The 12,315-nt window shown below is 37.9% G+C and overlaps 2 protein-coding genes across 3 annotated transcripts in view; one reads left to right on the top strand and one right to left on the bottom strand.

The window, feature by feature from the left end:
* The window catches only part of LOC133874836 (probable disease resistance protein At4g27220), an 82,345-nt gene extending 75,480 nt beyond the window's left edge, over positions 1-6,865 (top strand). The window contains exons 1-2 of one of the 2 annotated variants that reach the window (XM_062312715.1): positions 1,024-1,162; positions 3,828-6,865. In XM_062312715.1, coding sequence (XP_062168699.1) covers positions 3,830-6,778 — 2,949 coding nt within the window. In that variant the 5' untranslated portion in view covers positions 1,024-1,162; positions 3,828-3,829 and the 3' untranslated portion in view covers positions 6,779-6,865. Of the gene's footprint in view, positions 1-1,023; positions 1,163-3,827 lie in introns of those variants that run through there. The other variant, XM_062312716.1, reaches the window with a different exon arrangement.
* Positions 6,866-9,146: 2,281 nt separating this feature from the next.
* On the bottom strand, positions 9,147-10,865 carry LOC133874752 (protein DETOXIFICATION 46, chloroplastic-like). Its single transcript, XM_062312629.1, has 5 exons — positions 10,656-10,865; positions 10,370-10,464; positions 10,095-10,203; positions 9,850-9,905; positions 9,147-9,346 (listed from the first exon to the last, which is right to left on the bottom strand). Exons 1-5 carry the CDS (start codon positions 10,744-10,746, stop codon positions 9,281-9,283), a joined length of 417 nt encoding a protein of 138 aa, XP_062168613.1. The 5' UTR covers positions 10,747-10,865; the 3' UTR covers positions 9,147-9,280.
* Between the last annotated feature and the right edge of the window lie 1,450 nt (positions 10,866-12,315).

Raw genomic sequence — 12,315 nt, 5'->3', positions numbered from 1 at the left:
AATACATTCCTCTCGAAGATTATTGATTTTGAAAAGTTCAATGCCTCGTGATTTGACGAATGAACATAAATAGAAGCTTGTGTAAAGTTATAGACCGCGTGATTTGACAAATCAACATGCAAGATTGTGCTTAGGCCTTGTTTGGTTGCGGATTTGTTTTTGTTTTTGGTTTTGGGAAAATTTAAGATTTAGTTATGTGAAATTAAGGAGCCTATTTGACCGACTTGACTTGTGTTAATGTGGCATATTTTGATAAATTTTCTTTATTTTTTTTTTTTGTCAGGAGTGATTAATCACTTTTTGAAACCCAGACAAGTATTTGTAAAAACTTGAAATTACATAGACTAAAAATACATTTATCTCAAGAAATTTAAAATTTAAAGTTTAACCTTTTGTTTATTTATTTATTTTTTATTTTTATGAAATCCACACTCAATACAAATTTCAAACACTCAAAATATCCATAACTACACTTATTTTTAAAGTTTTGAATCCAAATTTGAATTTGAGTTCACTTCCAAAACTCGAATCATTAGGTGGAATATTATAAGTATTGCACGCCGTGTCATAATTGTTTTTTTCAACTGTCCATTTAATCTAACGGCTGAAAAATTGTAAGGGCTTTGTTGTTTTTGTGCCCTTCAGAGTAGATTGTACCAGCTTGCTGGTTTGTTTGTAGTTGTGGTTGGTTTATAAAGCATTCTAAATAATAATAATAATAATAATAATAATATTGGTAGTAAGAGGATGGTACAATCCACTCTCAAGGGCACAAAAACAATAAAGCCCTTTATAACCTTTACACCAAGCCAAAACAAACAAACAACTCAACAGAGGTTCCAAACAGAGCATCTAGAGACTTGAATTGGTCAAACAACCTGACTTGACCAGGTTCAGTTTCCAAGACTCCACTTTGTCTGCATAAAAAAAACAAAAAAAAAAGAGCTCCACTTTGTCTGCATCGAAAAACATAAAAAAAGAAGAAGAAAAGGACTCCACTTTGTCATCGAAAAGCTTCGTACACTTTGACCTTTTAACTTTGCTGTGTATGACTCATTCTTGGCTCTGGAATTTCATTTCACCACTTGAAGAGAACGATAGAGAGCAGTTTGCTGCTCTTTCTTCATCTTCCCTCCACAGCTCCACTGAATCATCCAATCAAGTGAGTTCCTGTTTCTCGAGTTTTATTTCATTGTATTATGTAATTCTCTCATATTGGGATCTGTTTATTTATTTATTTTTCTCTCTCTCTTAATATATATATATATATATATATATATATATATTTCTTCTACTTCTTTATTTTTTATTTTCTGCTTCATGTTGGAAAAACGCCCATGAGCTTGCTCTGCTCTACTTTGGTTTTAGTATGTAAGCTATTTTGAAAGGAGATATGATGATCACTGGAATTACTTTTTCCTTTCTGTTTGATATTTGCTTTTCTACTGGCCAAGAGAAAAAGAAAGAAAAGAAACGTTTCTGTTCTGGTCTTTTAGACTTAAATCCTCAAGACACAACTAACAAGTATGATAATGGCACACCAAAATTTCTCTGGTATGAACGTTGCTTTTGTTTTTGACTTTATATGTTCACTTCTATAGTTTTGTTTTTTTGAAATCATTTCGATTAGTGCTCAAATTAAAGGAATATTTGTTGAGGAATATTGTTGTAATTGAAGTTCAAGACGGATGAAATCTTTGCCTAAAGTATGACAGTAGGGTGCTGGAATAATGTATAGTTGTACCATTATTAGGGGACCTTTATTATTTTTATTTTTTATAATATCAGTACAACAATTAGGTCATTATAGCATCCTTTGTGCCGTGTATGACTTGACTTTTCTGCTTCTTTTTCTGCTTCTTTGGGATCCTACAATTATTTTTGTCACAATACTTTGTAAAGTCATATAGTTAAAGATCCTTGATAACGAAATAGCCTGTCAGGACAGGTATTCCATTCCCCCAATATGATGGAATTTTGGTCTTCTTCCTTTCCCAAAGACATCGTTTTGATTATGAGAAATTCCATTTAATTGTCTTGTTCCTTTCTAGTTCATGCTTAGCATGACTAGTACTTATTCTGTAAGGACCTAGAGAAAGCACTAGCCACATCTACACTATCATTAAGCTGCAATTAGAGTTCCGTATATTGCTTATAAAGCTCGGACTCACATAGTAAAAAATCTGTTGGAAATTATTTAACCCATGTAGCGTCTACATGGGATAGTAGAAGTAGAATCCTAATTGAGATCAAATTGTAGGTGATCGAGGTGGTTATTTGATAACTTCCCACCAATTTGGATTAGAATAGGACTCTACTATCTTGAGTTGCTCTCTACTAGAACTTCTTCCTTCTTAGGATTCTAGTAGAGAGTCACTAAGTTGGTTTTAAGAGGACCGACCATTCATTTCAATTGAAAACTCAATAATTACTCAGAAAATTTATTTATTTATTTATTTTTTGTTCCGGTCTCTACATCCATAATATCTAGGATAACCATCAAGAACTCTAGAATTTGAAGTGTGAAAATTCTAAGGAAACTCTAGTAGCCTCTTGGGTGACAAAGAAGAGCCCTAGTTCGTGTGATCGTGCATTGGACGTGGGCTATAAGACAAGCATTGAATCCGAACTGTGGGAGATCTGCTTGGAGTGAGGTATATCGAATAACTCTCGTTTTATAGAATCAATGTGGGACTTAGCATCCATGAGCACCTTTATAATTTACCTACTTAATGCGTGCAATTCATCTTCCTAATGTGGGACTAACTTTCTGGGGGTGTGACAATCTTCCCCACTCATCGTGACATGGTGTTATTAGGTTGCTCTGATACCATTTGTTACAATTCATCCGCTCTATCACTTCAAAAGGATTTGTCAAATTACAACTAGAGTTCCGTAGAATTACTAATAAATTTCAATCTTACCTAATAAGGAATCAATGTGGGACTTAGCACTCATGATTGGCTTTATAATCCACCCACTCAATGTCATCAATTCCTCTTCCCAATGTGACTTACTTTTTGGGGTGTCTCATATTCTGCTATGTTTTGATTGTGAGTGGGAATTTGTCTCTCATGCGACTCTTTTTATTCAGATATCTAACTGTATTAGACCAACATTTGTACTGTGCGGGATGCTAGGTTCTCTAGAAATTTTCTTTGCATGCTTCATCTGTTTTAGAGTGTTGTCAAGTTGTCACTGCATGTCACCAGTGGTACATGGCTTGTGGTCAACTTATCTTTCCTGGCTATTAATCACAGCATGCCAAAATGGATCTTCATGCATTAGTTTTCCAACCGAGTATTCAAAGTCCCCTTTCCATCAATCATTTAAAATGCTTTTGGTGATTCCTTAAAAAAGAAATGAAGATATCATAAAATCATGAGACAAGAGGACAATATTAATTAATATTCAGTTAAGTTCCAGATGCACTGAAATTAAGATGCAATATGGTTCCCAACCATTTGGGAGCATATTCTTGCAACATGCTTCTTTAAAGCTTTACATCCTTTTAATTATGAATATTGTCGGAAGCATATGCCATCTTAGCCTTATTGAATTGGTCCTTAGTATAGCCAATTGATATTTGGTTGTACTACATCTTCCCGTTTAATAGCTCTGCCATCAACTTAGCAAAAAATATTGCTCTCTTTTCCTTTCGCTTAACATGTTGATATCTCTCTTCCTCTCTTGCTTTTTGTTTGGCTAAAGGAACATTTCTCATGGAAAATTATGTATAGCTAGCAGTTCACAAAAAGTTTCTTTTCGATTGATTTCATTTCCAAGTCGAGCATGAAATACTCAATTTAATGCCTTTTTGATATTAGGTATGGAGACCTTTGGACAAATAGTTATCATGGGGGAACAGTTAAGCTATTGCTATGGCCTTGATGAAAAGATGCAAAGGCTTAAAAGAAAGTTAGAAAACCTGAGCAGCAGGGAAGCTGATGTAAATAAAGAACTAGAATATGCTGAGTCACTGTCTTTAAAGAAACGAAGGCATCATGTTGAAAATTGGTTGACAAATGTTGAAAGAATAAAAAGAGACGTTCAGAGCATGGAGCAAGTGCTGGCAGAGAGGAAACTGCTCGGACGTGTTCAGTTGGGGAAACGAGTGGAAGAGTTGAGTGGAGAAGTGACACAACTTGTGGAACAAGGAAGATTTCCTGAAGGGCTCACATTCGAAGCACATGAGACCAAAGGAGATGCCTTGCTGACAACAAAGCTACTGGGTCATATGTTTCAAGCAAATATGGAAAAGATTTGGGCATGCTTAATGGAGAAAGAGGTCTTAATCATTGGCGTATATGGGATGGGTGGAGTGGGCAAAACAACCATAGTGACCCATATCCATAACAAACTTTTAGAAGATCCAAACACTTTTGATCATGTTTTTTGGATCACAGTATCACAAGATTTTAGCATTCATAAATTGCAGAACGATATTGCCAAAATGGTGAATCTAGACCTTTCAAATGTGGATGATGAAAAGAAGAGGGCCGCAAAATTGGCACAGGCTTTGCTGAGAAGAAAACAATCTGTACTCATTTTAGATGATGTATGGAATCATTTTCTCTTAGAGAAGGTGGGAATTCCTCTCAGAGTAAATGGGTGTAAATTAATTCTGACCACAAGATCATTGGATCTGTGTCGAAGGATGAGTTGCCAATTGAAAATCAAAGTGGAGCCCCTTTCAGAGGAAGAGGCTTGGAACTTATTTTTGGAGAAACTCGGGCATGAAATTGCATTAACTGCTGAACTAAAAGATATCACAAGATCTGTTGCAAAAGAATGTGCATGTTTGCCACTTGCAATAGTTGTAATGGCTGGAAGCATGAGGGGAGTAGATGACATCTGTGAGTGGAGGAATGCATTGGAAGTTTTGAAAGAATCAAAAGTGGGACAAGATGACATGGAAACCGAGGTTTTTCGAGTACTAAGATTTAGCTATTGGAGTTTGAATGATTCAAAAGTGCAACAGTGTTTCCTATACTGCTCACTATATCCTGAAGACTATAAAATCAAAAGAGAGGAGTTGATAGAGCGGTTTATTGATGAAGGACTGGTTGATAGAATGAAGAGTAGGCAGGCACAGATTGACAGGGGTCACACTATATTGAATAAACTTGAAAATTCTTGCTTACTTGAAGGTATTATAGACTATTTCCCACATGAGAAGAAGTTCTTAAAGATGCATGATTTGATTAGGGACATGGCAGTCCAAATTGTGAATGTGAGTCCTCGATTCATGGTGGAAGCTGGTATACGATTGAAGGATTTACCAGATGAAGAAAATTGGACAGAGGATCTTGAGAAAGTTTCTTTGATGCATAACAAAATATCAGAAATTCCTTCTAGTGCATCTCCAAGGAGTCCTAGACTTTCAACCCTGATGCTCCAATATAATGGTTTAAGAAAGATACCAGATTCTTTTTTTGAGCATATGCGTGGGCTCGAGGTTCTTGATCTGTCCTACAATGCCATGGAACATTTGCCGAATTCAATCTCCAACTTGGAGAACCTTAGGGCATTATTGCTTAGAGAATGTGATAAATTAAATCATGTCCCTTCGTTAGCAAAGCTTACTGCTTTGAGGAGGTTGGATCTTGGGCATACAGGAATTACTGAAGTTCCTAAAGGTATGGAAATGTTGGTCAACCTGAGATACCTGGATCTCTATGCACACAATCTAAAGATGATTCCTGTTGGTACTCTAGCCAAACTCTCTCATCTGCAGCATCTTGAAGTTTACCGGTCATCTGCCACATCAAAGGTGGTCGGAGAGGAGGTAGCAAGCTTGACAAAGTTGGAAACTTTTCATGGGCAATTCTGCGAAGTCCACAACTTCAATGCATATAGCAAATCTTTGCAAGAAGGAGGACCAAGGAATTACCTACTTCAAGTGGGATCAGACGATCCAGATGTTACACCAAATGAAAGTGATATGTTTGAAAAACGTGTAATCTTGAAAAGGTGCAATATAAGTAGAGGTGGAGAAGAATCCCTTGTGCTCCCACAAGATATTGAGTATCTATATATGCAAGAGTGCAGTGATGTGAGAAGTTTGTGTGATATTACATCATTGACAAATGCAACTAACTTGAAGGCCTCTGTGATTAAGAAGTGTAAAGGAGAAGAGCAAGTGCTTTCTTCTTCTTCTTCTTTGTCGTCCTCATGCTTTCTACCTCTTCAAAGCCTCGAGTCATTGCGCCTTGCATTTTTGCAGAACTTAAGAGACATCATTACGTTTGATGGATCAAAATCACCCCCACCAGGAACCTTATCCTGTCTCAAAGAAATTAGAATATATAATTGTCCGAATATAAAGAAGCTATTCACAATGGGGTTGCTGATGTGCCTCCACAGCCTGGAAGAGCTCCATGTAGAAGATTGTCGGCATCTGGTGGAAATTGTGGCTGCATCGTCATCGGATGAAGATGAAGTGGAAAAATATAAGGAAGAAGGAATTGGTACCATCATATTCACTCTCCCCAAATTAAGGTTTCTGCAATTATGGGACCTACCGGAGCTGAAGAGCATCTGTACTAGTAATTCAGTACTAGTTTGTGATTCTCTCCAAGACATAATACTACGTTATTGCCGGAAGCTAAAGAGGGTCCCTCTCTCTCTTCCCTGGATTGATGGTCAACCATCTCCTCCTCCCTCCCTTCAAATAATAAAAGCATTTCCCAAAGAATGGTGGGAATCACTGGAATGGGACCATCCCCATGCTAAGAATGTCCTTCAACCCTTTTGTCATTTTACACGATATGTGTAACTGTAACAACACCATGTTGAGAACTTCTTTCTTCCATAATATATATATATATTTTAATGTTTATTTTTCCGAACTTCCTTCTTTTCTCCTAAATTAGTTTACTCTTGATTGTAACTCGTTTTAGTGCTAATAGCTCCATCATCATTGTTAAGAATATTATATTATTCTTTAGGTTTATTGTCTTTCCTATTAGAATTTATTCCCAATCTTATGTATTCTAGGGTTTCTTGTCTATTACTCATTTTCTCTCAATAAATAGAGAGCTATGTAATCACATCAATATAATTCATACAACACAATACTAATATAATGTAGCCCATTATTTCTCTCTCTCTCTCTCACTTTTTTTTTTTTTTTTTTTTTTTTTTTTTTTTTTTTCAGTATATTTAACATGGTATCAGAACCACTTTCTTGTGGCCTTCAATAAATGTCATTGACGTTTCCAGGCATTCTTCGCATGCTCTACGACTGTCTCATTATTTCAGTTGTTCACACGCCTCTAAAATTGCTGTCAGTCTCTTTCATGCCTTCATTGCAGCTCCATGTGGAAAACTAATACTAGAATCAAGTCTAAAAGGTGTAGATCTATCGATTTGTGGAAGACCCATTGTCACCAGTCACCGAACGCGCCTCCACGCGCCACATGCAGTATCTCCACGCGCTACAACCGAAACTCCTTTCGGCCAAACAACCACCGAAAGTGGTCTCTAAGCTGCAAATTTGTGGATCTATGCATTTTGGGCCTCTTCCGGCCATGCATGCGTGGCCATGTGCCTCTAGGACGATCGGCCGGAATTCCTACGCCCATCCACGCGCACCACTTGTGGGCACGAGCAGGTAGCACCTCCACACGCCGACACGAGCCTCTTACTTCCTTAGTGCGTCCCTTCATGCACGAGAGCTTCAATCGCGCCTCTGCGTGTCAAATTCACGCGCTTCAGGTCGGTCCAAAACCGGTTTCTAACCGGGTCACTGGGTTTTAGGGCTCAACTTGAACCAACGGGTTTCAAGCCGATTCGGTCCACTAGGTTTGAAGATCTGAACCGACCCAATCATCTTTCGGCCCAATTGTCCAAGCCGGCCGCCAACCCAGTCCTTAATCTAGCTCATCCTTCTAAAATGGATCCAATTTCAACCTTGCCGAAATGGGTTTCAATCTAGTCAATCGGGTTCAAACCGGTCCAGACCTATTAGGCCCAATCTTCATTTAGCCCAGCTGTCCAAGCCAGCTGCCAACCCAGATTCAAACCAGTCAACCTGCTTTACCGGGTTAGACTCGGGTCATTTATTTTCAGGCTAGACTGACCCATGCAACGATCCATGGGTTCACGAACCCAATTCGCCCTTTAAATCAGCCCAATTATAGCTCAACTCGGCTCAGCCATGCAGGCTAGCCGGATCAGCCCATTCATAGGCCTAACTTCAACCTAGTCAACTAGGTTCATGGACTTCAGCCCATACATGAACCTAAGGCCATCACTGCCACCAGCAGCCACCACTAGCCACCAATCTTCGACCACCGTCTGCCACCACTGCCATACTTCGAAAGGATTTCTAGCAGCCTTTTCAGGCCATCTCTGACGAAGAAAAAAAATAAATCTTTTTCCCTTTCTTTTTCCCAAGCTCAAGCTTGCATCTTGAGTTTGAGGGGGATGTTAAGAATATTATATTATTCTCTAGGTTTATTGTCTTTCCTATTAGAGTTTATTCCCTACCTTATGTATTCTAGGGTTTAGTTTAAGGTTTCTTGTCCACTACTCATTCTCTCTCTATAAATAGAGAGCTATGTAATCACATCAATATAATTCATACAATACACTACTTCAATACAATGTAGTTCATTATATAATTTCGTTCTTTCTTTTTCATATATTTCTCCAATATATACTTATCAAAAAAAATATATTTCTCCAATATATTTAACAATCATAAGACTAATTCTGCCTTTTTTAATGCGTCTGACGAATTCATTGATACATGTTATATCTCTGAGTTTTACCACAAATCATGTCATTCTTAATAGTTTTTGGACAGCTTGATTACCGACGATAAGGTTGGCAAAACGGTCGCCCGACACGACCCGTTTAGCCTAGACACGAACACGGCCCGTTCACATTAACGAGTCGGGGCTCCAGACACGACACGACACGTCAATTTCACGGGTCACCCGATACGAGCAGTGAAACCCGTTTAGCCTAATGGGTCGTATCGGGTCAACACAACCCGACACGACCCGCTTAGCCTAAAAGTGTTTTTTTTTTTTTTTGAAATAATAATAGTTTTAGCAATTCATCTCTAGACTCCTAGTAGGCAAGCACCAAAATTGTATGGAAAAGGATGCAAGCAGCACCAAATAAGGCTTTGCAGATTTAACAAAATTCGTCCAGTACAACTCATAGCTAACGAGTATATTCATTAGCAGGTCAAGAACAAGTATGAACAACCATACTGAGGCACTGTGAGCTTATTCAGTAGATAATGTATGGGAAGAGATATGGTTCATCAGAAGCACCTTGCACTTTGAGCAACCCATCCAACGAGAAGTGCTGGCCATGCTAAGCCTCGAATCTACAATCACAAAAGATTCAATTAAATACATCAAGTGGAGCAGAATATTAAATGTTACAGACATGCAACCAGAATCCATGAGATATTTGTTCTCATGTACAAATGTTCACAGGCAAAACTCTGTGTCAGATTATATTAGCTGTCAAAGGCAGTCAACGAAGACGAAAGATACTGCAAGCCAGTGCATAGAGTTGATCATTCGCATGATAAATTAGTATTATGAGTGACAAAAAAAAAAAAAAAAATTACATTATCAACAAGTATCTCTGAATTCCAATGCGAATGGGGTTTTTTCTTTTTCTTTTTTGTTTTTTCTGCAAAGCAAGGGGAACTTTTTATGTTATTTTATTCTATTTTACTTTTTTGAACTTCTAGTCTTCTCCTGTCCCTTCTATAACTTGGTTTTATGATTTAATAATCGGAAATAATTCTGCACAAAAGGAATAACTGGAAAAATTCCAAGTATATATCAAAACATACCATTAATTTTAAGAGAAATTTACCTGAACATATGTGTTTGCTGCAGGTACAACATGTGCGTTCTTTTGTCCAGTAAAAGCTAAAAAAAAGAAAGTAGTATATAGTCATCAGTTGTTGGATTGTGTCTGGAATTCATTTAGTAAAAACCACTTGCTGCTATCCATTAAGTGGTAAAAAATATAAAACTACTGACTACCAAAAACAATCAAACACTCATTTATCAATCGTAATTTGAGAAATAGCCCAATGCAGCTCCAAGCCTTATTACCAGTCAGTACCCATGAACCAAAGAACTTCGTAAACAAAAGCATCAAGTAGCCACAAGTGAACCCAATAAAGAGTAAGTCAGATATGTGATGCTGGACTTCATTTTTATCCTGTATCAATGCCATACTGTCAAAACAAAAATGAAAAAAAAAAAAGAAGAAAAAAAGTCAGCATAAAACATCGAGGAGCAAAGAGACATTAATTAAAACAAATTATCAAAAGTGAAGTAACATGCCCTATATGCAACAAAGGCCTTCAATTGTTTAAGAAACGAACCTTTCTGGCAAGGGAAGTAGCAAGCATGTTCGAAGTAGCAATCGAAAGGAACATGAACGTATAACTCATATAATCGCATATAACCATTGCCGGGCCTGTCAGTCCAAATTCACAATCAAATTAAACCTTAACTTAACTCAACAATTAAAGCAAGCAAGTTTGAGCCGAAGTTCCTCTTTTTTTGATCAGCCAGAATTGTAAAATTAGAAACTTTTCCTGCCTTTTCTCAGCAACCAAGTAGAGAACTAACTCTAAACAACACCAAATTCACCGGAAAACACAGTACCTAAAGTAGCGAGCTCAATGGAGCTACCCTGACCGATCACCGTGGTGTCAATCAGACTCATCAAGGGCCCGCAAATCCAATCACTCCTCATTGTTCACTCTTCCTCGTCTCGTCTTTGTCCTCCCTGCTTCTTTTTTCTTTTCTTTCATATTTTGGCAGCGAGCACCGAGACTAGAATGACTGAGAGAGAGAGCGTCGAGCGGAAGGAAGAAGAAGGGGCGGCGGCGCAGAGCTGAAGAAGAAGAAAATGGAAGAAGAAGAGAAGGGCGGCACAGAGCAGGAGCTGATTCAGCTGAAGGAAAAACTGAAAAAGAAAAGTCAGGGTTTTGTGTTTTCGGCTAAAATAGAAATAATCCCAATTCCCCTTTTTTTTTTTTCTTTTTTTTTTTTTTTTTTCCTTTAAAAAAAAAAAAAGAAGGTTAATCGTGTCTGGCGGGTCACCCACGGGTGACCCGCCACCCGAGTGACCCGACCCCCTAAGCCGAGTTAAACGGGTCATAAACTGATCGACCCGTTTATGACCCAAACTCGCTAATTTCATGTCGTGCTCGTGTCGGATTGTCAGGTTGTGTCAAAATTGACAGCCCTAACCGACGACTCACAAACAAAATCCACATAAACAACTATATATCAGTTCAATCGCTCAATGAAATTGAAGGCAACTATTGGAGGGTCGGGCTACCGACGAGCTCTCAGTGGTACCTTACCGAAAAGCCCAAAAGGTCCATCAGCCAACAACCTAAATAACTATCAAGAATTGGAGTGCACCCTTGCCAAGTTGCAGCACTCAGCATCTCATTTCTCACTTTGCTAATTCAACTAACCACTTGCACACACCATGCGTTCCTTCCTAACAGATTTAGGGAGATAATCTTCACATCAATAACAATTTATTGGCTTCAATCCCTAAACGCACTGCATATTTCTCTCACTACTTCAATGGCCCATGTAATACCCTGAAGAAGCACGTGGCCAATCTCTTCTACAAATCACTGGCTTAAGCATATATATGTATGTATTATCTTTTTTAATATATATATATATATATATATATATATATATATACACACAAAAGTAGAGATAGGGTTATGTTTTATAAAACACCCAAATGATTTTTAAGGCGTTAAAATGCTCGACGTAAGGGCATTGACAATTTAGGGTTTTAAAAGCACTTGGGTTTTCAAGTTTTACGTGCAATGTTCGAACAGTTTGTGCATCATCCCAATGGTGCCATATCAGAACATTCGAACGATGCTTAGTATTAGGTAATAAAATTTTGGAAAAGTCATTCCAACGGTTGAGGATAAGCATTTGAACGGTCACATTGTGCATGCGATTATAACACGTCCAAATTTAGAGGAAACATGGGATGCTTAATATAAGCTTAAGGAAACCCTAGGGTAGCCATTTTGGTTCACCCACAACAACATGAGAGAGAGAGAGAGAGAGAGAGAGAGAGAGAGAGAGAGAGAGAGAGAGAGAGAGAGAGAGAGAGAGAGAGAGAGAGAGAGAGAGAGAGGGGGGGAGCTTTTCCTTGAAATTTTGTGTTCTTAGCCAAAAAAGCTACCACATTTGAGGTAAGAAAACTTGATCTAGTCTTGGTTTATGTGTAATATTTCATGTTAAAGCCTTGATTTTCACAGTAGTTAATACTTGTATT

Source organism: Alnus glutinosa, chromosome 8, assembly GCF_958979055.1.
Source record: "Alnus glutinosa chromosome 8, dhAlnGlut1.1, whole genome shotgun sequence".
NCBI classification, from domain to species: Eukaryota; Viridiplantae; Streptophyta; class Magnoliopsida; order Fagales; family Betulaceae; genus Alnus; species Alnus glutinosa.
Note: the sequence above shows the minus strand (reverse complement) of the source record. Positions and strands in the feature narration are given on the sequence as shown.